This window comes from Moschus berezovskii, chromosome 12 (genome assembly GCF_049115385.1).
Source record: "Moschus berezovskii isolate FMDL1 chromosome 12, NW_MosBer_1.0, whole genome shotgun sequence".
NCBI classification, from domain to species: Eukaryota; Metazoa; Chordata; class Mammalia; order Artiodactyla; family Moschidae; genus Moschus; species Moschus berezovskii.
The window spans coordinates 30,303,472-30,329,123 of record NC_142471.1 but is presented as its reverse complement, the minus strand read 5'-3'; the positions used below and the strand labels follow the sequence as shown (position 1 = coordinate 30,329,123).

General features: G+C 39.3%; 1 protein-coding gene across 14 annotated transcripts in view; it reads left to right on the top strand.

Moving 5' to 3' along the window:
* USP54 (ubiquitin specific peptidase 54) overlaps positions 1-25,652 on the top strand; it is a 141,843-nt gene that overhangs the window by 82,847 nt on the left and 33,344 nt on the right. For 11 of the 14 annotated variants that reach the window (XR_008685801.1, XM_088841988.1, XM_088841986.1 and 8 more), the window contains 8 exons: positions 14,969-15,103; positions 16,778-16,891; positions 17,032-17,114; positions 17,537-17,642; positions 17,753-17,899; positions 19,562-19,711; positions 21,667-21,835; positions 23,296-23,466. Coding sequence is in view for 13 of the 14 variants with exons in the window: in XM_088841988.1 (XP_088698114.1) it covers positions 14,969-15,103; positions 16,778-16,891; positions 17,032-17,114; positions 17,537-17,642; positions 17,753-17,899; positions 19,562-19,711; positions 21,667-21,835; positions 23,296-23,466 (1,075 nt within the window). In the remaining variant the exon portion in view is untranslated. The remainder of the gene's footprint in view (positions 1-14,968; positions 15,104-16,777; positions 16,892-17,031; positions 17,115-17,536; positions 17,643-17,752; positions 17,900-19,561; positions 19,712-21,666; positions 21,836-23,295; positions 23,467-25,652) is intronic. The other 3 variants (XM_088841990.1, XM_088841989.1, XM_088841991.1) reach the window with 1 other exon arrangement.

Sequence of the window (25,652 nt, the reverse complement as noted above, 5' to 3'; positions counted from 1 at the left end):
TCACAAATATCTTTTTTTTCTAACTCTTTGTTTGCAACCATTATAGCTTAGCAAAATATAGAATATAAATTATTGAGGACTTCCCTGGCAGTCTAGTGATTAAGATTACATGCTTCCACCACAGGGGACATGGGTTCGATCCCTGGTTGGGGAACTAAGATCCTCTGTACCTCTTAGTGCAGCAAAAAAAAAAAAAGAGAATAGATTAAGAAAATAAATTATTGGTTAATTGAGGAGTTTAGATATGAAATTTTAATGAAACCAGATTTTTTACAAGTTGTAACATCTCTCACTATACTCATTCAAACAGAAGTCCATTCAAAAGAGCATTTGGCTTGATTTTCTGAAAGGTACATTGACATTTAGTATCTAGATAGACAAGAAACATAGTGGTCCTTTGGCCATCAAGTCCTAGGGAAGTCTGGTTCATGACATTAAAACCAAAAAAACAGGCAAGTTACTTGCTAGGGATATCTGAATCCTGGGGAAATACCTGGTAGGAGAATTTCCTACAGATAGAATTTCTACAGATTCTACAGATAGATTTCTACAGATAGAAAACTCCTATCTGTACCAGGGAGAGATGATGGCACTCTCTGACCCTCTCATACCTTTGACTCTCATGACCCTCTGACATGCCTTTGATTAGTTAGGACTGTCCATATTCTTCACTGACCCAGACTGGACTCGGGAGAATTGGTTGTCACGGTCTTGTTATGTTTCATTTTCCAGAGGGACGAATTGTTAACTTTAATATAAATCAATAAAATTACTTAAGTCAGAGAGATAAAGAAAACCAACCACCAGACTTTATGGGACACCTTCTGAGACATCTAGTTTTTCAAGCTAGAGGGCTAAGGGTATATTTTGGGAGTTTTTCAGAGAAGCAGTTGCTTATGATAGGTAAGTAAATGGGCTTAGTGGATTAACGATTATGATTTAGGACTTTCTAGCTCTGAGGATGTGTTGGAATTCTGGTGCTTTCCTCATCAATCACATCATTGCCTGGTCTGTCCATTAGATTTCTTTTCCTTCACTGATGCTTTTGCTCTATAAAGTGAAAGTTGCTCAGTTGCATCCGGCTCTTTATGACCCCTTGGACTATATAGTCTATGGAATTCTCCAGGCCAGAATACTGGAGTGGGTAGCCTATCCCTTCCCAGGGGATCTTCCCAACCCAGGAATCGAACTGGGGTCTCCTGCATTGAAGGCAGATTCTTTACCAAGTGAGCTATCAAATTTGCTATATTGGAAGAATAAAAACTTGATTTTTTTTTCCCTAAGATGCTTTTCAATCCCTCAGTGCTAAATAAATGTTAAATAATTAAGCTCTAATTTGCACATACTTTGTTTAAGATGGCATTATTTGCATTCTTTTAATTATTGTGCACTTAATTTGAAAATTATAGTCTTAGATTTTCCAATAAATGTGCTTAGATAATTGGTTATTTGTGTAGACAAAAAGGAAATTAGATCCCTATTTCATATTATACCAAAAGTAGGAATTTCAGATGAATTAAGGACTAAAATGTGGAAAACAAAATTTTTTAAGTTTTAGAAGAAACTATGAGGGAGTATTATGGCCTAAGTGATAGAGAAGATTTAATAAGTAAGAAAAAATTTGACATATTTTACTACAGAAAATTCAAGAACTTCTGTTCATCAGAGGATTCCATAAAGACAGTAAATATACAGGGCTAAAAATTGTGAGAAAGTGTCTACATTATATATAATCAAAAGGATTGGTAGCACTTAGAGAAGAACTCCCATGAAGAATAAGTAAAAAATAAAATGAGTCAACAGAAAAACTAACAAAAGACATAAATAGGCATTTCTCAGAATGGGAAAGCCAATTAACTTTTAAGGATATGAAAGAGGCTTACCCTCTTTAGTAATCTAAGAAGTGTTAATTAAACCATACCCTTCAGATTAGTAGAAATTTAAAAGTTGGATAAAATTGTTACCTAAAAGGTAGAATAATGAGAATTTATGTACATTGTTGACTGGAATATAAATTGATACCACTATTTAGGAAACCAATTTGTCATTGCATTTGTCAAACAAAATTGAAGTACCAGGTATCCTACTACTCAGTAATTCTACTCCTAGATATTCCCTGTAGAAAACTTCCTGTACATACACACCAGAAGATGTATTAGAGGATATTTAAGGTAGTATTTTTCTATGATTACAGAAAAATGGAAGCAACCCATTCCAACTATAGTGTAATGGATTAAAAATTATGGTTTATTCCCAGAGTAAAATACTATATAGTAGTGATAATGAATAGTTGGCAGCTACATATATCAACTTAAATTAATCACAGAAACATTACAGACAGTCCTCGATTTATGATGGTTTGACTTATGATTGTTTTGACTTCATGATGATACGAAAGTGATATGCATTCAGTAGAAACCTTACTTTGCATTTTGATTTTTTTCTTGGGCTAGTGATATGTGATATGATACTTTCTTGTGTTGCTGGGCAGCTATAATGAGCTGTCAGTCAGCCACAGTCAGTCTTTCCCTGTCAGCCACACAGTCATAAGGTTAAACCAACCAATACAGTTATAACCATTCTGTACCCATACAACCATTCTATTTTTCACTTTCAGTTCAGTTCAGTTCAGTTCAGTCGCTCAGTCGTGTCCGACTCTCCGCGACCCCATGAATCACAGCACGCCAGGCCTCCCTGTCCATCACCAACTCCCGGAGTACACTCAAACTCATGTCCACAGAGTCGGTGATGCCATCCAGCCATCTCATTCTCTGTCGTCCCCTTCTTCTCCCGCCCCCAACCTTTCCCAGCATCAGAGTCTTTTCCAGTGAGTCAACTCGTCGCATGAGGTGGCCAAAGTATTGCAGTTTCAGCTTTAGCATCAGTCCCTCCAATGAACATCCAGGATTGATCTCCTTTAGAATGGACTGGTTGGATCTCCTTGCAGTATAAGGGACTCTCAAGAGTCTTCTCCAACACCACAGTTCAAAAGCATCGATTCTTCGGCGATCAGCCTTCTTCACAGTCCAACTCTCACATCCATACATGACCACGGGAAAAACCATTGCCTTGACTAGACGGACCTTGGTTGGCAAAGTAATGTCTCTGCTTTTTAATATACTATCAAGGTTGGTCATAACTTTCCTTCCAAGGAGTAAGCGTCTTTTAATTTCATGGCTGCAATCAGCATCTGCAGTGATTTTGGAGCCCAAAAAAACAAAGTCTGACACTGTTTCCACTGTTTTTCCATCCATTTCCCATGAAGTGATGGGACCAGATGCCATGATCTTTGTTTTCTGAATGTTGAGCCTCAAACCAACCTTTTCACTCTCCTCTTTCACTTTCATCAAGAGGCTTTTGAGTTCCTCTTCACTTTCTGCCATAAGGGTAGTGTCATCTGCATATCTGAGGTTATTGATATTTTTCACTTTCAGTATTCAGTAAATTAGATCAGATATTCACTTTACAATAAAGTAGGCTTTGTATTAGATTATTTTGCCCAACTGTAGGCTAATGTAAATGTTCTGAGCATGTTTAAGGTAGGCTAGGCTATGATATTTGGTAGATAAGTTACATATATTTTTGGTGGGTTTATCGGGATGTAATCCCATTGGTTTCCAAAGATGATTGGTTTCCTGTTGTCTCTAAGAGCAGCAGAGATGTAATCCCATTGAATGAAAAAAGCAAGTCACTGAAGACTGCTAAACTATGATTCCGTTTATATACAAAGCAAAAACAGGCAGAACTAAATAACATATTGTTCAGGGATACATACATATGATAAAACTGTAGAGAAAAAAGGAATGATTTTCACAAAATTTGGGATAATGGTTACCTCTGGAAGGTGGAATGGGGAGGATATAATCAACTGGGGAGTCTCAAACTCAGTTTTTCCATTTTTTTAAGTTGTGTGGTAAGCACATGGGCATTTATTTATTATTCTTTGGTTGTATATACCCATCATGTTTGTTCTTTATTTGAATGATGATTTTTATTCTATGAAAATACAGCAATCTGGAAAGCCTGAAGTGTAAAGAGGGAAACAAAATAGTGTGTGTTCCCTCACAGGGATCGTCATTCCACTCTATGCCTCCTCTCTGGTCTGTGATATTTCTAGAGATAAGTCTTTTTGCCCACCGTTTTAGTAAAAAGAGTACTCTTCCCCCATCCTTAAATTGCCTTTCCGTCTCTAATATCTTCCTATTTGTTTGAACCTAAGACTGCCCTGGAGTGATATTTTGAAGTTACTCCCTTCTTATAACCCTGGAGTGGCTTCCAATTGTCTGTGAAATCACTTTAAAAAGCAAGATTATAGACATTTAAAAACTAATTTCACACTTCCTTTTCCCTTCCTCTCCTTCCCAAGACTGTTTCAGCTATGACAGTAGATAGCACACATAGTATGCCTGCTTCTTAGATACCGTGTTGCAGATGTCATTCACTCTGCCTGGATCCCTTGGCACCCCAAACAATAACATAACAATAAATAAAACTAACACATCCCTTTTAAATCAAACCACATCTACCTGTCAGAACTCTTAAGAATTTATCTTCATTATGAAGTTTTAAAAATACGCTCTCTATGTAGATCCGTGATTGACTTAACAATGTTTGGCATGGCTGAGTGGGTTTTGGGGAAGGTGGCCCAGCTTTTCTTCTCTCTTAGTGTTATGCTTATTGCCTGGACCTTAATAAAACACAGCTTTTCTGGGTTCATATAGTCTTTTAGTTGCCATGCCTTCCTCCAGGTGACCTTCCCAACCTAGGGATCAAACTCAGGTCTCTTGCATTGCAGGCAGATTCTTTACTATCTGAGTCACTAGGGAAGCCTGAGTCTTTTAGTCGTTCTTGGTGTTTTTGTTACAGAGTTTGGGTATTGCCTTTTTCTTTCTGTCTTATATTCTCTCTCACTTTGTCCTGTTTAACAGATTTTCATACTGTGACATTTAGCCTCATCCTTTTTTTAGTAGGTCCACTAATCTATGCCTTCATGCCTCATTTAGTAAGGGAAGAATGAGTGAGATATGCAGGGGTAGGGGTGGGGACAGGGAGGGGAGTCTGATGGTAAAGGTCAGCTGATTAAAGAGTGAAAGGCTAGGGTTCTGTCAGCAGAGCAGTTATATGGTATCCTGTGGTTAAGTTACATGTTAACTTTGTGGTAACCAGTGTGGGCATAATTCTATATTTTTTTCTCTGTGAGTATAATTGTAAATATTTTTATATTTAAAAATTAGGGGAATATTTGATGAGGCCAGTAAGAATTCCTTTTTGCTGATACTTCATGACCTGTTTGCATTCTTTAGTGCTAAGTTTTATACATAAAATTCTTATTTCTTAGATTTTTTTAAAACAAGAGACTCCAGAATCCTTGAATTTGAAATAGTCTGCAAAACTTGCCAATTCTATAAAGTCAGAATTCTTTGTTAGAGCATAATTGCTTATCTCTAGAACCTACTATTAAGGGCAGAAAGAAACACAAACATGTTCCTTGATGAGTCAGAAGTTAGCCAACTTTCTGTTAATCTGATGTTTGGATGAAGGACTTGCCCTTCCAAGTCTGGCTGAAAGATATGTATCCCTGCTCTTTCTCCAGTTGTTTACTTTATCTAGCACCTTAAATATACATTTACTATTGGCCTTATGTGGATACATTTGGATCATGTCTTTATTTTGTTTTTTCTTTTGATCTGTGAAAGTCTGTCAATAGTCCTGTGTCTTATAATCTTCACTGGTACAGTAGAATATGTTGTGTCCAGTACTTTTTGGTGATTTGTACACAAAAACCACAGAAATGGACTATTTTTGATAGTCCATTTCTTTTGGTCCTGTAAAATATACTGTTGGCTTTTTTTTCTGTGTTACTTGACACTAAGTCCCTAAAGTAATTGCAGCCTCAAAATCTTGCATGCAAATTATTAATGAAGAATTTGTTAGTCTTTCTGCTTACTTTGAACCACGATTTCTTTCAGCTCTGATTTAGCAAATAGAAGGGACTTGTGTGCTAATTACCCTGTCCTTTCTAAAACACCAAATTTATTCCCATCTAGTATTACTGACCTAAACCGTTATCATGCCTATAGCCCAGAGCTCTTACTCATATCGAATCTGAATCTGCTCGTACACCGTGGCCCCTAGGGTATGACTTTACTTTGGTGTTGGTTTATTTATTTATCTCTATCCAGAGGAGGAAATCCGTCCTCTGTACTTAGTATGCCACAAAGATTTTGTTCTCCTTCCAGGGATTGTACTAGAGGCTTTGCAGTGCCAGGATGTAGGACAGAGTGTTTTTTGTTATAGGCAAAGAAGAATGCTGCATTGATTGATTAAATCCAATAAATCTTCTCAATTAGTGATTTTTTTTTTAAGACTTAGAATAAGGTCTAAAAGCCTCGGAGTGGTGGTGATGATGGAGGTGGGGATGGAGGAAATAGGTTTTTGTATATTAAGGTGTCCTGGAATGTGTAAGTCTGTATCTGTGGAGCAGTAAAGTCTATGTTCTGCCGATTGCTCACTTATAACTGGGAGGAAATTTGAGGGTTAAGGGAACACATCTCAATATTTTTTGGTTTTGTACCATGTAGCTGTTCCTATACTGGGGACTGAAACATACACATATGGAGTAAAGTGGTATAAGGAATTACAGTCTGGTCATTTTTGTTTGTTTTTCTGTAGATTTTAGGAATCGAAAGTTCTTCATTGTCTTATAGTCATTGCCACTATCAGAAAACAATAAACCCATTATCCTGGACTGACTATGTAAACCAGGAAATTAGATTTCTAGTATGTTACCCAGAAATTTTAGCTCGTAATAAACAGCCCTCACATAAGGAAAGTCCTTATGTCTAAGGCACGTGTCTAAGTTGAACTTCATTGTTTTGCCTATTTGTGGAATATAACCGTGTTTTTGTGATCTTTCGGTCAACCTTTCTTAGTCTTTTTTTTTTTTTTAACTTTTTGGCCACACTGCACACATGGCATACAAGATCCCTGACCAGGGATGGAACCTGTGCCCCCTACAGTGGAAGCACAGATTCTTAACTGCTGGACCACTGGGGAAATCCCTAACTTTTCTTAGTTTTAAAGGTGTATTAGGCTGTCCGTAAGTTTTCTGAGTTAATTTAATGATTGACATAACTTGGATAGTATAAAACTTAAGCTCTTATCCTTTTAAAAATTATATATGTGTGGCTGAGTCTGATTGTTGTCCACCTGAAACTATCACAGCATTGTTAATTGGCTATGCTGCTACTCCTAAGTCGCTTCAGTCATGTCCAGCTCTTTGCGACCCTATGGACCATAGCCCATCAGGCTCCTCTGTCCATGGGATTCTCCAGGCAAGAATACTGGAGTGGATTGCCATGCCCTCCTCTAGGGGATCTTCCTGACCCAGGAATCGAACCTGCATCTCTTATGTCTCCTGCATTGGCAGGCAGGTTTTACCACTAGCATCACCTGTTAATTGGCTATACTCCAATATAAAGTTTAAAAAAAAAGCAATAATGAAATTCTAGAGTTCAGAATTTTACATGATATTTCAAATAGGGGATATGACTACAGGAAAAAATATATTTGTTCACTATGATTCTTTTCTTTCCAGAGTTTATGGCAGAACCTGAAACTTTTACAATCTCACAATCCTTGTGCTTGTCCAGAAGGGTTCCATTTTTTATTTCCCCATGGGGTAAATGGTGAGGATATTGAGTCTCAAAATTTGATTTGAATACTGTTGGTAATCTATATGGTCCTACATTTTTGATCTTGGCAAAAACTAGCAGATTGACTTATATTTTAGTTTAGCTCAAGCAGTACTATTCCCTGATGAATCTGGCCTATTTATGCCTCTGTGTCTACCTGTCCAGTGTCTTGAAGTCTTGATATTTCTTTTCGTGTCTCTACCTTTGTGTTTATGTGGGTGTCTTTTTTGTATGAGTGGGAGGAATGAGCGTGAAAGGTAGTTTATGATGGTCTTTTACTTCACCACTGCAAGTCCAAGGTTTTAGATTATGAACTGAGTGCAAATAAAGCCCTAAACTCATGGGGAGATAATGGTAGTGATAACTGAATTTAATTTAAAGAAACAGATATAGGATATGTGGTTAATTTTCTAATTAGGAAGTCCAGAGGCTATTTTAAGACATAAGATTAAAGAATCCCAGGAGAGAAACTGGCCAGCTGTTCTCTGCTTCCCCCAAAGTTTGAGCAAGCGTTTCTGTTGAACTGACTGGATACCTTTTTCTGAGAGTGTGGTAATGGTATTATGGTTATGTTTTAAACTAGAAGTGTTTTTATTTTTTAGAGGCATCTCCTGAAATATTTACAGATGGATAATGTCTGGTATTTGTTTCAAAATGATCTGGGAAAGGGGTGAGTGGGTGGGTGGTATATATAGAATAAGCTTGGCCACAGGCCAGTAATTGTTGAGGATGGATAATGGGTATAAGGAAATTTATTGTGCCATTTTGTCTAACCTGATATGTTTGAACTTCTTTGCAATAAATGTTAAAAATCCAGTGTTACTGTTTTGGGTGCCAGAATGGTAAACATTTAAACATTTTTTCTCCTCTTGAAAGAAAACGTTCAACTTTCTTCTGAACACACAAAACTAGGATGAAATTTCTCTCTTCCCACTAGGAGTAGCTCCTTTATCTTCCTTTCAAAGGATTGTGTTTACAAACAGGCTCAATTGGCCACATCTAGGTTTATGATTTATTTAGGTGTATGATTTCCAGGAGGTGTGGGGAAAAAACAGATAGTTATAAGAGCCAAAATTATAGATTTGGGAAGCTCAGATCAAGAAGAGAAATCCTGAGAATTGAGTTAGCAGCAGTGTGTAACATGCGTCATGCCTTTGTAGAAAATATTGCTGGACACCTCTCAGAGGTGAGTTGGACTGCCAACTAGGGCCCTTTCCAAAAACCTTGGGCCCATAAAGCATCAAATTTAGTGAGAACCCTTTTCCTTGACCTGTATCTTTCCTACTCATGACTTCTTTTTGATACAAAGCTAGGAAGTTCTGAGAGAGAAATAATCAGCTATTTTGCTTCAAGACAAAATCTGTGTTTTAGGGGAAAGAAAAAAAAAAACAACTCAAGCAACAGCTGCATTTGTACATGCCAAAGTACAAAGACTTTCTGTCTTTATGGTGCTTTTATCTTATTTACATGGTTTTTACTAATCCAAATAATTATATGCTCCTGTGGGTAGAATTGTTTTGCTACTTGATCCAAGAGAGATGGGTGGGGAAGCACCTGCTTTTAGTCATTAAAGTCTTGTTGGTTTTGCACAGCATCCAAGAAAATAGTTAATAAACAAAAAGTAATTTGCCTTTTCCTGAGAATGAAAACGAACACCTCTTTGGTTTCACTCTGTGAAGAAGAGCAGAGAGAAACCTCAAAATTGGGTTTTCTATTTATTGAAATGAAACTGACAGGGACCCCACAGAGGAAAATGATTCCTGGGTTTTGGTTCTTCCTGCCCTCTCTCCCTCTCTGCCATAGAACTCAGCAACTGGAAGAATACCAGTTTTTGTTCCTTATTGGTGCTACCACCTGTTCTTATTGCTGAACTAAATGTTCTTGGCTTTCTCTGGTGTGAATAGGATCTCCCTCTGGGAAAGGTGGGAGGAGGGTGAAAAAGGGAACAGGAGAAGGCTCGTTCCAGCCTTGTGCTCATGTGAGAGGGACACACAGGGGTTAGTGTGCTACCCTAACAGAGGGGCTTTGTGCTACAGCTTCTTCCAGAGCTGTGGCTCCACAGATGCATGCTGGGCAGGCTTAGGCTGCTTCATCCCTGAGGCACATGCTTATTCCTAACAAGACCGATAATAATTAAAATAAGAAAAGAAAGAATATGCAAGCAGAGGCTATTCTGGAAGGATATTCAGTGTGTATGGAGAAAGCTGTCTGTAATTAAGAGGTTAAAAAAGAGTAGCATGGAGATAATGCCACTGAATGCAAGAGCCAGATCTGTTGTTGCATATGCACTGTGGATGCAGGCAGAGCTCTGACTTTAAGTCTTTCTTTCCCTTGTTATCTAGGTCATGGGAAATCAGCCTCTTAAATACAAGCAGCAGAATAGAGAAGAGTTTCAACCTTCGTACCCAGATCTCAGAGACTGAGGAGGTAGCTCAAGGCAGAAGTGTATCAGACTCAAGGCCTTTCTTCATAGGTCAGTGCAGGCAGTAACCTAAAATAACTCCCAAATAGAATGGTGATGATAATAACAGTTAGCAATCAGAGAAGGCAATGGCAAGCCACTCCAGTATTCTTGCCTAGAAAATCACATGGACAGAGGAGCCTGGTGGGCTGCAGTCCATGGGGTCGCTACTAGTCAGACACGACTGAGCGACTTCACTTTCACTTTTCACTTTCACACATTGGAGAAGGAAATGGCAACCCACTCCAGTGTTCTTGCCTGGAGAATCCCAGGGATGGCGGAGCCTGGTCGGCTGCCGTCTATGGGGTCGCACAGAGTTGGACACGACTGAAGCGACTTAGCAGCAGCAGCAGCACTTTCATACTGTCAGACTGTCTAAGATATAAGTATCTGTCTAAGATATAAGTATAAAGATAGATAATTTATGTAATCCTTAAATAATCCTAGGAGGTAAATACTATTATTAATTCTCTTTTAGAAGAGGAAACTAAAGCCTGGAGAGGTTAAGCAACTTGTCCAAGGTCATATAGATGATAAATAATGGGGTTGGGATTTTGAACACAAATAGTATGGTTCCAGAGTCCGTACTATTATGCTATTAGGCTATGCCATCTCTCCGTGGAGCTCTGTCCTTTCTCAAACAGGGTCATCAGAGCCTTAAAGTATTTTGAGTGACTATTTTCTTAATCCTGTCTAGGATGGTAGCATAACTAGTAATATGTATAGGAGAGAAGTTAATTCATTAGAAGCCGTTGATGCCTTCAAGTATTAAGACTTAATTCTTGAGGAAACCCAGTTGAGAAATACTAAAGGGGCTGTAGTTTTCATTCGTTATATTTATGCAGAACTGTCCTGAAACTAATTTTGTATTGGTTTGTTTTGGAACTGATTGTGGGCTCTGAACAAAGGACCAAACCTTATCCATCCCTTGCCCAAGAGCATTGATGCCTTACCATTAGTGATTGAGAAGAATGACAGGTGGGAATACGATAGTGGTTACCAAGTTTGGCCATGCTAAAGTGACTCTCTTTCATTATATCATCAAGTGTTCAGATCACCATATGTAGAAGCAGTCACAATTTCTTTTCCTACTTTCCTTTTCCTTTTTTCTTTGCATTTTCCCAAGTTTCAAAATACCATTGGTCACTTGGTTGGTATCCTGTTGCCCTCTGGGAGTGTTTAACTGTGTTGGCCGGTATCCAGTTGCCTCTGGGAGTGTTTAACTTTGGACCGAGACCTTTCCTTTTGGTCTCGTTTAATATTTTCCCTTAATAAGATCTACCCATATAAAATCATTCATTCATTTAAAACTAGATTTTTAAAAGTTTTAAAAATTCTTTAAATTTATGTATATACTGTTTTAGCTGTGCTGGGTCTTCATTGTTGTGTGGTTCTCTGTCCAGTTACTGCGAGAGAGGCCACTCTCTGGTTGCAGTGTGAGGGCTTCTCATCATGGTGGCCTCTGTTGTTGCAGAGAGGCTCTAAGGAGTGTGGGCTTCAGTGGTTGTGGCACTCAGGCTCAGCAGTTGCGGTTTCCTGGCCATAGAGCCGGCCTCAGTAGCTATGGCGCACAAGCTTAGTTGCTGTGCAACATGTGGGACCTTCCCAGGCCAGGGATCGAACCTTTGTCTCCTGTATTGGCTGGTGGATTCTTTACCACTGAGCCACCAGGGAAGCCCGAAAACTAGTTGTTGATAGCCTTTTACATGCCAGTACTATTCTTGGTGCTGGAGTATAATAAGGAATTAAAGGATAAAAATTTCTGACTTCATATTCTAGGGAGTGCAGTTAGACAATAAATAAATAAAATATATGGTATGACTGTTGGTAACAAGTGCCATAGGGAAAATTAAAGCAGGTTAACGTGGGAGGTTTAGAAAAAGTGGGTGAGGCTTGCTGTTTTAAATAGAATCATCAAGGAATACTATATTGAGAAAGTAATATTTGGATAAAAATCTGAAGGGAATGAGTGACTGAGGTACTGCAAGTAAAGTGTCAAGTAAAAAGAGGACCAAGAATTAGCCATTCTAGGTGGGTGGGACCTCTTGTTGTTAGCTCACATAGGTAGGTTGATAAAAGTGATCTCATTTCTGGTCTCATTCGTAAGTCTGAAAAATAACCCTGGATTTTTTTTTTTTTAATATGAATAATTACTAACAAGGATTTCAGACGAGTGACCTTCTTTGTGATGTTGATATGTAACTCACTGTTGGGTGAGTAGTTTATCTGGGTGTGGATCTGGGCCATGTGATGTCAGCGAACATATTCTAATCTCAGGGTGGAGGGTCTATTACCACTGGGGAAGACACCTCAAGCCAGGTGCCACTTGATGCTACTCTTTGTTTTCATTCTCTGGATATCACATTCATCATTGTTTCAAATATAGGTAAAGATGGAGAAGGCAGATACATTTAGTTACAACAAAATAAAAAACTGCTGTGCTTGAAAGATACCAGAAGACTAGAAGAAGGTATTTGCTATAATCACAATAAACTGTGGAACATTCTGAAAGAGATGGGAATCCCAGACCACCTGACCTGCCTCTTGAGAAACCTGTGTGCAGGTCAGGAAGCAACAGTCAGAACTGTACATGGAACAACAGACTGGTTCCAAATAGGAAAAGGAGTATGTCAAAGCTGTATATTGTCACCCTGCTTATTTAACTTATATGCACAGTACATCATGAGGAACGCTGGGCTGGAAGAAGCACAAGCTGGAATCAAGATTGCCGGGAGAAATATCAGTAACTTCAGATATGCAGATGACACCACCCTTATGGCAGAAAGTGAAGAGGAACTCAAAAGCCTCTTGATGAAAGTGAAAGAGGAGAGTGAAAATGTTGGCTTGAAGCTCAACATTCAGAAAACAAAGATCATGGCATCTGGTCCCATCACTTCATGGGAAATAGATGGGGAAACAGTGGAAACAGTGTCAGACTTTATTTTTTGGGGCTCCAAAATTGCTGCAGATGCTGATTGCAGCCATGAAATTAAAAGACGTTTACTCCTTGGAAGGAAAGTTATGACCAACCTAGATAGTATATTAAAAAGCAGAGACATTACTTTGCCAACCAAGGTCTGTCTAGTCAAGGCTATGGTTTTTCCCGTGGTCATGTATGGATGTGAGAGTTGGACTGTGAAGAAAGCTGGTCGCCGAAGAATTGATGCTTTTGAACTGTGGTGCTGGAGAAGACTCTTGAGAGTCCCTTGGACTGCAAGGAGATCCAACCAGTCCATTCTAAAGATCAATCCTGGGCATTCATTGGAGGGACTGATGCTAAAGCTGAAACTGCAATACTTTGGCCACCTCATACGACGAGTTGACTCACTGGAAAAAACTCTGATGCTGGGAAAGGTTGGGGGTGGGAGGAGAAGGGGACGACAGAGAATGAGATGGCTGGATGGCATCACCGACTCGATGGACATGAGTTTGAGTGAACTCCGGGAGTTGGTGATGGACAGGGAGGCCTGGCGTGCTGTGATTCATGGGGTTGCGGAGAGTCGGACACGACTGAGCGACTGAACTGAACTGAACTGAGTACTTACAGAAGACCCAGAAAAACTATTGCAGTTAGAAAGACTAAAATTAACCAGTTTGACTATGTGAATTGCTGACAAGGATACGGGGAAATTTATTTATATTCATGCACTGGTAGAAGTTTAAGTTGCTGTAATCTCTTTATAATAGCAAAAAAATGGAGACTGCCAAAATTTCTGTCAATTAAAAAATGATAAATAGATGTGATAGAGTAACCTGATGTAATGCCATTCAGCAAGGAGAAGGGATGAAATGTATGGATAACCTCAAAAATAATGCTGAATTTTTTTAAAAGTAAAATTCAGTGTGATCCTTTTTACATAAACAAAGAACATATACACACAAGCATGCTATATGTTATTGAGAGATAAATATACACATACACTTACAAATATATATAAAGTATTAAAAACAAAAGATTGTGCTATGAACTCATGATAGTGAGTGACTGGTCTTAAAGGGGACTTTAGCTTTATCTGCAGATTAGAAGTAAAACGTGACAGAATGTTTATTTCTGAGTGTTAGACATGTACGTATTTGTTATATTACTCCTTTTACTTTTGGGTAATTTTATAGTAGCTAAACAGTTTAGAAGAAGAGGGCCAGATTTCATAGGATGAGTCACCAGAGAATAATTAACCAGTTTATTGACATATAATTTATCTTTACTTACTATAGACCATTATCTCTTATATATCAGAGGAAATGAGGTAACTGCATTTCTTTAACGCATGACAACAGTCTCTCCTAATGTGTCCTTAATGGTATATCACACTCAGATGGAAGAGCAAGGATCCTTATGAGCACATGTCATGCCCATTCTTAGGAATCTTGCTTTTACTTTTTAAATTACTTTCTGCAGGCATATCGGAGAAGGCAAAGGCAAGCCACTCCAGTACTATTGCCTAGAAAATCCCATGGATGGAGGAGCCTGGTAGGCTGCAGTCCGTGGGGTCGCTAAGGGTCGGACACGACTGCGCGACTTCACTTTCACTTTTCACTTTCACACATTGGAGAAGGAAATGACAACCCACTCCAGTGTTCTTGCCTGGAGAATCCCAGGAACGGGGGAAGCCTGGTGGGCTTCCGTCTATGGGGTCGCACAGAGTCGGACACGACTGAAGTGACTTAGCAGCAGCAGCAGGTATATCAACTCCTGGAAGGTACATATGGTTCCATAGCTATAAGCATGGAGATGCTAGCGTGACAGACTGGGATGCATAGAAGCTGAGTAACAGCGTTGTGCTTTCCCCCTTGTCTAACCTCTTCTCCACAGGGAATCTTTAACCAGTTTCAGTGCAGTAGTGAAAAAGTGCTTCCATCTGACACTCTCCGCAGTGCTCTGGCAAAGACTTTTCAGGATGAACAGCGTTTCCAGCTGGGAATTATGGATGATGCCGCAGAGTGCTTTGTAAGTGCTGGCCTCTGGCCCTCTTTGATACGGGGTGAGACTGTGGATGGTCTCCGTCAGGGACTTGTTACTTTACTGTGGTATTTACTGTATTCCTCATCTCTACAACTAGCACTAGAATTTCCCTAGTTTCTCAGAGCTCTAAGTTGTCTCTGCTGAGTATGAATTCATTCTCAGTATGAATTGCCTAGTGGGTTTATTCTTTCTCCTTCAGGCTTAGGGTTGTTTCATGCTTGCCATTGCACAGAACAGTAACTCTCACCTTCAGAGGAGACAAGGCTTGTTATATAAATATAAATTGCTGGGTCCTACTCTCTTGAGTTTCTGATTTGGTAGGTTTGGAGTAGGGCCCAAGAATATCTGTAACAAGTTCCTAGGTGGGCTAATCCTGATACTACTGGTCTGGGGAACCACACTTTGAGAGCTCCTGCATTACCCAAAATTAAATAGAGAGCAGCTGAGTCCTTAGCACAAACATGATGTGCTACTTGTGGTGATTTTTAGTAGACAACCCTCACTTTTTTCAACTCCAGGTGCCACCCGTCAATCTTCAGAAGGCTCTCTTTGTGTAACTATTAAACAATCTGAGTAATATACATCCTATTACAGGTTAAAATGTACCCCTGAGAAACTGGATCCCTGATTTATTGCTGGTAGGAATCTATAATGATCTAGCCACTCTTGAGAACACTTTGGCAGTTTCTTTTTTCCCTGGCTGTACTGCACAGCATGTGAGATCTTAGTTCCCTGACCAGGGGTTAAATCCATGCCCCCTGCATTGGGAGTGCAGAGTCATAACCACTGCACCACCAGGCAAGTCCCCTGGCAGTTTCTTAAAACACTAAACTTGAAAACTACCATAAGATTCAGAAGTTAGATTCCTAGGCATGAATCCCAGAGAGATGAAAACATATGTTCATACGAAAACCTATCTATGAATATTCATAGAAGCTTTATTTATAATAGCCCCAAAGTAAAAAGCCCCAAATACTTTTAATGGATCGATGGTGAGACAAACTGTGGTACTTCTATGCCATGGAATACTATGCAGCAGTAAAAGTAAATAGTTGATGTGCAACAACTTGAATGATCTGAAGGAAATTATGTTGAGTGGAAAATGCAGTATCAAAAGGTTGATCCCATTTATTTAGCATTCTTAAAGTAATAAAATTGTAGAGATAGGAGAACATATTAGTGGTTGCTAATATGTTAAGGTTGGGATTGAATGGGTAAAGTTATAAAAGGATAGCATAGGGAGCTTTGTGGTGATGAAACAGTTTTATATTTTGATTGTGGAGGTATTTACATGACTATACATGTGACAAAACTGAATCGAGCTTTACAGACCCACAGATGAATGTATGTAAAACTAGTGAAGTCTGGATAAACTCTGGATTGTACTGATGTCCATTTGCTGGTTTGGGTATCATACTATAGTTATGTAAGATGCCTTCTATGGAGGAAACTGGGTGAAGTGTACATGGACTGCCTATACAGTGTTTTGGGAAACTTTTTGTGAATTGATAATTATTTCAAATTAAAAATTTTAAAAATATATCGGAGGTATTCTCACCTCCTAGAAGGATCACTGTCTCTCTGAGTAAACTGCCAACAAATTTGTGCTTTTCTTTGTTAAATGTTTTTGGTACACTGCTTTTGTTCCTTCCCTGTTAGGAAAACCTCCTGATGAGAATTCACTTCCACATTGCTGATGAAACCAAAGAGGACATATGTACTGCCCAGCACTGCATCTCCCACCAGAAATTTGCGATGACACTGTTTGAGCAGGTGAACCTTATCTTTATCCCTGTCACTTCTTAGACCTTTTCTTTAAGAACACTTTATCCTAGGATGTAGAGTGTCACATGGGTGCCAAAGCAATTAATGACTATGGCCTACTGGTTTCACTTTTTTCTCCCTGGGCTTAGTGCGTATGTACCAGCTGTGGCGCCACTTCTGACCCGCTGCCTTTCATTCAGATGGTGCATTATATCTCCACTACTTCCCTTTGGTGAGTCTTACAGCGTTTCGTTCTCTGTATTCATAGGCATTCCTGGGTTTTAACCAAAGGCTCCCAGGTAGCTTGTAGCCTTATTGCTGAGTCTTTGCTATACTGTGGGATCTCAGAACAGTTATTTTGAATAAGCTTTGTTCTCCTCCTTTCCTATCCCATCTCTCCCCTTCTCTTAGTTCCAGTTCTGGCCAGCAGAGTGGGAGGAGGAACGGGGATTCTATGAGCTTTGGATTTGGGGACCAGCAGGCTCACTTACTCTGTGGGACACTGAGGCTGGTCAGGACAAGGGGTTTTAGCATAGTGGGCAGAGGAAGGAAGTCAAACATGTGAGTTAGGAATCTGCATGAATGATTTATTTGATTTAGCTGTAACTTTGTACAACTCCCCAAATCATCCCCCTTCAACTTCCCATCTCGAAGCAATCAGGCTATTTGTATGCTGGAAAGACGAGAAAAACCCTCACCAAGCATGTTTGGTGAGCTGCTGCAGAATGCCAGCACCATGGGGGATCTGCGGAACTGCCCGGTGAGTTGTCAGGTGTGGGGTTCAGAGTGGGGAGGAGAGCCCTTGGGTTAGTGGAATTAAGGTAGAGCCAGTGGGAAACGTGTCAAACTGACCTTATATGTGTATTTCAGAGCAACTGTGGAGAAAGAATTCGGATTCGCCGTGTGTTGATGAATGCGCCACAAATTATCACAATTGGGCTGGTATGGGACTCGGACCACTCAGACTTGGCAGAGGATGTCATTCACAGCCTGGGCACCTGCCTTAAGCTGGGTGATGTGAGTGTTAATTACCTGTATCTCTCACTTGGAGTTCTTAGTATTGCTCAAGGGCAATGAGCTCTAAACACAAAGGTGTAGCCTAAATGACAAATATTCAAGAGTTTTGAGCAAATGCATTGTGTGTATATGTAGACATGCATATGTATGCATGTACATGCTCACATACCTTCTTTGTATAGGTTGCAAAGGCTTTTTGGAAGATATGGAATGATCTTGGCCTTGAAAGATACGATGGTCGGAGCTTAGTTATTGATAAAAATAGATAATAAAATGGACCTTGGTGGTCCATTGGTTAAGAATATGCCTGCCAGTGCAGAAGACATGGGTTTGATCCCTGGTCTGGGAAGGTCCCATGTGCCACAGAGCAACTAATCCCTTGTGCAACAACTGCTGAGCCTGCAGACCCTAGAGGCTGTGCTCTGCAACAAGAGAAGCCACTGCAGTGAGAAGCCTGAGCATCGCAACTGGAGAGGAGCCCCTACTCACTGAATCTAGAGAAGCCCACTCAACAATAAAGACCCAGTGCAGCCAAAAATAAATAATTAATTTTTAAAAAATCAAATAATTCATAGAGTTATCCTGTGCTCTGCTCATTGTTGGTTAATACCAGTGTATTCATCCATGGGAGGTAGTAAGGTCAAAGAGGTAAGCAGTCCTGACTAGTGTTGTCATGGGCGATCAAAGAGGTAGAAGTTGGTGACATGAGTCCTAGATATTAAATTCATGGTGAGGAACCAGTGTCTGTTGACACGGTAATGAATTGGCTTGGAAGAGAGTTCTAGTGGTTTTCTATGCATCTATTCAGGGAAATAGGGAATAGACTTCAAATATGGGTTCATTGCCTTATCAGCTGCATGTCCTAGCATAGGTACAGCCAGAATTTTCCTTCAGTTCAGAAGAAGAGCCAGGAAGTTTGTAATTTCCTTTCTACTGGTTTCTCTCTCTGATGGTCCTGTGACTAAGGAGATCCTTTGTTGTCTTTTAATGTCATTAAGTTATGTCTGAGAATAAGTGGACTACTGGGATCTTATTTTAGATTTCCTTGCCAAAGAATCTCTGACATAATAGCTATGCACAATAAAAATCTCACTTTTTCTAAGTTTCTGTAGTATATGTTTTCTCTTCTACTTTTGTTTTGTTTTTATGATGGCTTTCTCAACCTGACAGGTTTCTTAAGGCAAGAGTCCTTGCCTTCAAACATTTTATATGTCTTTTTGTACCCAGGACAGTGTTGGACATCTTGGAATTGAAATGCTAGTAACCAGTGTGAAGCTATGGCTCCTCCTAAGGCCTTTCTTATCCTCCACTTAGTGTCTCAGCAGGAACTTTGCATTTATGGCACCAGCTGATAAAAAACTTTTGAAACTTAAAAATGTTTTGTTCTTTTCTTCCCCCTAACATTCCTGGCTCCTCTTAGGATAAGCCCCAGCAAGAAAAATTATTAAAATGTGTGAAGAAACATCACCACCTTACCAGTTTGACCATTTTCTCTCTTTTCCTTAAATTCTGCCTTTTTTAGGTTCATTACTTATGATAATATGGACTAGCAAAACAAGAAGCAAGTCAGTACCTTAATTAAGAAATGATGGAGTCTTCTGAGAGATGATATGAGAGGATTGAGTATGTGACTGTTCTTTCCTTTCTCCTTTTTCCCCACAGCTGTTTTTCAGAGTGACAGATGACCGGGCCAAGCAGTCTGAACTGTACTTAGTAGGAATGATCTGTTACTACGGCAAACATTACTCTACATTCTTTTTCCAAACAAAAATCCGCAAATGGATGTATTTTGATGATGCTCATGTCAAGGAGGTAGGAATATTCAAACCCTTCTTGATGTGTTTGGTGACTGGAACAAAAAACTACAGTTATTTGTCTTCAGTGTTTCATTTTGATAATTTTATTGTTTATCTGCCTGTCTATAATTTAGGAATGTCATGAATTTATGACAATGAATTCAATGTTATGAATTCATGAATGTTATGTTGTCTCCCCTAACAGAACAAGTTCCTTGAAGACAGGATCAATTTATCTTCTATATTGTCTTTGAATCCCCTCACCAAGCATTCAGTACAGTCCTGTATTTATAGTTGAGAGGGCTTTTTTAATACATTCATTGGTTGATTTAAGCAGGAACAATCTAATGTCTCAAATTAGTTTATAAGCTTAGTGCGGAATTCAGAATTCCAAATCTTGGAATTAACAGTGAGTAATGCTTTGTCTCAGGACTGCTATAAATTGTTCTCTAGTAGTTATCTCCCTGAAATGCTCTATCATGGATTAACATGTTTTGGGGTAGTATAAAAAAAATAAGGCCATGATGATATTTAAAGCTGGAAATTTGGTGCTATCTATGATGCTGGGAAAGGTTGGGGGCGGGAGGAGAAGGGGACAACAGAGAATGAGATGGCTGGATGGCATCACCGACCCTATGGACATGAGTTTGAGTGAACTCCAGGAGTTGGTGATGGACAGGGAGACCTGGCGTGCTGTGATTCATGGGGTCGCAGAGAGTCGGACACGACTGAGCAACTGAACTGAACTGAACTGAACTGCAACCATGGAGTGTGTGGCTGAAGTAGTTTAAGTGATCCATGTGAGTTAGGAAGCCTCTTGTGATACAAGGTTAGCAGCTAGGAAATTGCTGACTCTAATCTATCCCAACTTGTGGACCTTTCTTAATATCTTCCACAAATAGTAAAGTCTTTGTCAAATTCCCTGATTCTTTTCTTCGTCTCTTTTTTTACTGTTGTAATTTTGGGCAACTTATGTAAGTTCTTTGAGCTTTAGATTTTTTAATTTGAAAAATAATACCACCGCCTTATAAAATAGTAAATAAGATTTGTATGAAAAAAACATATAAATATGTTTCAGTTAAAATAACTCAGTTATACATTTACTGAACATCTATTATGAAATAAGCACTGTGCTAGTTGTCCGACTGCAAGAACACACCATCTAAGAATGTGACTGGTCCAGACTTAAGAGAGAGTCAGTGTGGGGATTTGATTGGATTGTTGTTTCCATGGCTATCCTGTCACTTTTCCCCATTGCTGTGGCAGCACTGAATCCAGCACAAAGCTAAAGCTGAAGGGTTCAGCTGTCCATTCTAAGCAGTTTGACATTTTGTGTCCTGCCACGTGTGAACTCTGAAATGGAATGTCACTTATTCTAAGGCAGTCTGTGAGAGAGTTTCTGTGTGCTCTCTAGCTTCATACAAGTGATTTTAATATTTAGGAGAAAATGATAGAAATACAGATTTCAAGCAGGGGCTTTTATTTGATGTCTGTGAAAAGAAATTGATCCCAAGTACAACTGAAATTGCCTCACATAGCATATTGAGCTTTGAGAACTTTTATTCATATTTTACAACTGAATTGATGTTTTACATGAATAAAAATAATTTTATTCATCATTCCTATTATAGAGTTTTAGCTAAAACAATTTCACAAAAAAAGACTTAACAAAAAATTCATTGGTACTTTCCTGGTGGTCCATTGGTTAAGATTCTGTGCTTTCACTGTGCAGGAGGCATAGGTTTGATCCCTGGGTGGGAAACTAAGACCTGCATGCCTCATGGTGTGGCCAAAAATTAAAAAAAAAAAAAGATTTTGTCTTAAATTTAGGTCTGTGATTTCTTTTGTTGCCTTTTTACCCAGTTCTTGTCTTTTCATCTCTTTTTCTTTAGAAAAATAGAACCGAAAGATATATGTTGAATTATGGACATGGAGTATAATTGTCTTGCTTTTCTGGTTGTTCTGGTTCAGATTGGGCCCAAGTGGAAGGATGTGGTGACCAAATGCATCAAGGGGCATTATCAGCCTTTGCTGCTGCTTTATGCAGATCCCCAGGGTACCCCAGTGTCCACCCAGGACCTGCCCCCACAAGTTGAGTTCCAGTCATACAGCAGGACGTGCTACGATAGTGAAGATTCAGGTGAGCAGCCCAGCTCTTTACTTTACTCCCTCCCTCTGGCCATGTGATGACTAGATAATAGGGTCTCATAGCCATGAGCCTAGCACTTAACTTGGAGAAAGATAAGGCAGATTTGCCAACTCGTGCTGAAGCCCAGGTTGTGCCAGGCTTAGTTTCCTTCACTGTTGTCTGAATGTGTTGTCTTGATCAGCTGGCCCTGATTCAAAAGTCAGAAGGAAGTTATGTTGATTTAGACTGAGGTTTATGAGGAAACCTCATTATTTAACCATCTCATATTGCTAAGGTGACTGATTCTTGCTGCTGCTGCTGCTAAGTCGCTTCAGTCGTCTCCGACTGAGTGACCCCATGGACTCAGCCCACCAGGCTTCTCCGTCCATGGGATTTTCTAGGTGAGAGTACTGGAGTGGCTTGCCATTGCCTTCTCCAATTCTTACTAGCGATTTAATAGTGACATGAATTGTTAGGACCAGGAAAATGATACAAGTTACTACAAAGCTAGTCACTTTGTTTGGGGTGAGAGATTTTTGTTTTAAAATGCCAAGTGGAGAAGCAATGTTCCTTAGCTGTTCACTTCTAATTCAATTATTTGGAACTTAAATCATGTTTTCCTGTGGAAACAATTTCAGCTTTATTGCTAAGATCTCAGGCTGTCCCTCAGAAATTCATCCTATAATAGAAATATAACCCTAATGGTTTTGGCTTGATTCCTAAAATGAGGAAAAAGTCATGTTCTTTTTCCTGTTTTGGATCTAGGGCTGGATGGCCCTGAGTATAATTTTGAAAGAGAAGAGACTCATCTTTGGAATCTTTTCCTCTTTCTTTGTACCTCCCTCCCACTTGGTATGTTCATTCCACCCTTGTACCCCACCCAAACCTGCTCTGCTTCTTCTCCCTTCAGTCAAACACCGATTCACACTGTTGTGCTTATCTCAGCCAGGTGTTCATAGGAAAGTAGTCTAAATGAACTAATTCACACCATAAGTATAAGTAACTGCCCCTGAATGTCTCATGCATATTAAACATGATGGTAATTTATAATATCAACTAGATTTTTACAAGTGACTTTTTTGACAGTATAGGAGAAAAATTATGGGATAGGGAAACAACTTGTTATGTGGTTGTCAGCCTGGGACTTGCCATCTAACTAGATTTTACTTTTCACAGCTTTTTCCTTTCTTCTTACTTTTCCCTCCTTAGGCTTTCTAAAAGCCCCACAGTTTTTCACAGTGGCGGGCAAACTGAGGGCTTCAGCAAGGTAGGGGCAGGAGTGGGAGGCATTATTTGTGTGCGTGTGTGTTATCTGAGGCTGGGTGTCAGAAAGAACGGCTCTGGTATATCCTTCTTATCCTACTGTTTAGGAAGTTCCTGCCTCACGGACCTTTGTTGCCATCCAGCTCTTAGCCCCCTCTCTGTCAGTGTCATCTCTCTCCTCACCTTTGCCTGTCTCCTCCTTCCCTCAGGGAGGGAGCCCTCCATCTCAAGTGATACTCGAACAGATTCCTCAACGGAGAGCTATCCCTACAAACACTTCCACCATGAGTCTGTGGTCAGTCACTTCTCTTCTGATTCTCAGGGGACAGTCATCTATAATGTGGAGACTGATTCCACGTCTCAGAGCAGTCGGGACACAGGTAGGGACTTAACACAGTCAACCCTGCCTGCCTTATTCAGTTCTACATAGAGGGTCTCCCAAGAAAAAGGAAATGGGGCAAGTCAGAAGTGTTTGTCTTGCAAAGGGGGCAATGCAGAGAACTTGGGTAATTGAGTGGGATGAAAGGAAGCAATGCAATTCTGAATGAACAATGGTGTTCCACTGGACATGTGCCTGTCAACAGCAGCCTCTCAGTAAGGACCATTGTAATGAGATTATTTATGTGATTATAATGTGATTGTTTATCCTGAAGTCTTTTTCTAAAGACTTTTCTCCTGCTGTGCTCTTGATCCCTCATTCTCATAGTGCCCCATTAACCCTTGTGACCCTGCACCTCATCACATTCTCATCCTGAAGGGATTTGAGAGAAGGGATGTGTTTATGGATGGGGAACCTGCTCATTACCTTGCTAGGCTTCCTGAAGGACAGAGAACCAAAAAGATGAAAAGCTAGCATGTTTGTTATTGTGAATTCCATGCAGAGAACGTTCTTGAATTGTTCTGTTAATCTATAGAAGATTGTGCCTGTGTCAGTAGAAGAAATCATTACAGGGTATAAAAGGAAGAACATTGAGTGACTGCTGAGATGGAAAGCTCATCATTGAAAGCATAGAACAGTCCTTAGAGACTGGGAATTAGTGTTCTCATGGCTTCAGATTGGGGGTTTACATCCTGTGCATGCCCTTAAAAAAAAATAGAGACTCTCAAACATATTCAAAAGTATACAGAATAGTATGCAGCCCCTTCATGTACGTGTCACCTCGTTTCAATAATTATAACTCTTTGTCAGTCTAGTTTTATCTGTACCTCTGCCCACTTCCCCTACTCATGGATTATTTTGAAGCAAATCCCAGACATTATATCACCTTTTCCATAAGTATTTTAGTATGTACCTAAAAGAATCATTTTTTAACATACCATTAACTTCTTAAAACCACTAAATAACCAGTGAGTGTTCAAATATCCTACTGTCTATAAATTTCATATTTTTAATGTTTTTTTTTACTCAGAATCCAAATGAGTCACATTGTAATGGGTTGATCAATCTTGCATTTCTTTTAATTTGCAGGTTTCTTCTCTATTTCTTCCTTTCTATTTATTGTTGTAGAACTAGATAGTTTGTGCTATAGTTTCTCCTCATTCTAAATTTTGCTGATTGTGTCTATGTGGTAAACTTTAGCATATTTCTTTGTCCTCTGTATTTTTTATAAATTGGTAGTTGGATATAGTGTTTTGGTCAGATTCATGTTGGATTTCTTTTGATGACTGTTGTATGAATGACTACGGCAAAGTGTGATTTTTGTTAGATGATATTTCTGAAACTGAACCAGGGAGAAACCAAATCACAGGATAAATGAGGAGAGTCAGGTTTATTTTAAAGGTTTGTGAATGGCTGGGGGTGCGGAAGCATTCGCATTGGTTTAACATTTGTGGATTTAGTTGTTCCAGTTGATTTCCTCATTTCTTAAATCTTTCTTATCAGCCCAGAGATCTCAAATTATTAGATAAAAGCAATAAAAGATTGTGTTGGTAAGTGATTGTAAATATGTAGCCATATTATTACATCTTATACCTGAATATGTAAAAGGATTTTCATAACTAACATATGAAAGCAAATTTCTGCTAGCTCTCAGACATTTTGAGAACCCTAGGGGGTTTCCTCTAAGTCTACATTCCAGTTTATTTCAGTTGCTTAATTCACCTTTGGCTTCCAGAGGCTTAGACCTTTAGAATCTGACTGTGGTCAGATCATACATATGTACATACAGTATGTACATTTACATGCTGTGGTCATGAAATGTGGCAAGTTACATAAAAGAGCCCAAATCTCCCGGGTTTCCCAGAGATTAGTATTGAGGAACTATGAAGTGTAATCTCTGGGTGAAGTCAAATTTGGTAAGACTTGGGTTATGGCTGGGAATGATTTGAATTATTCAAAGTTCAAATGTCCTTTGGGATGATTCACACTTAAGGAATGTTTAGAATTGGGTCTTAAAGCCATACACAGTCAGAGCTTTTGTGGGCAAAGGCTAGGGCACCTGGGATAATACCAGATGTAACAAAAATTAGCCTTCACTTCATTTGTGTTGTTAAATAGAAGGAAAACTCTGTCTTCTTTTGATGATAATGAAAATATATTGATACATGACATTCTTACATAATTTTT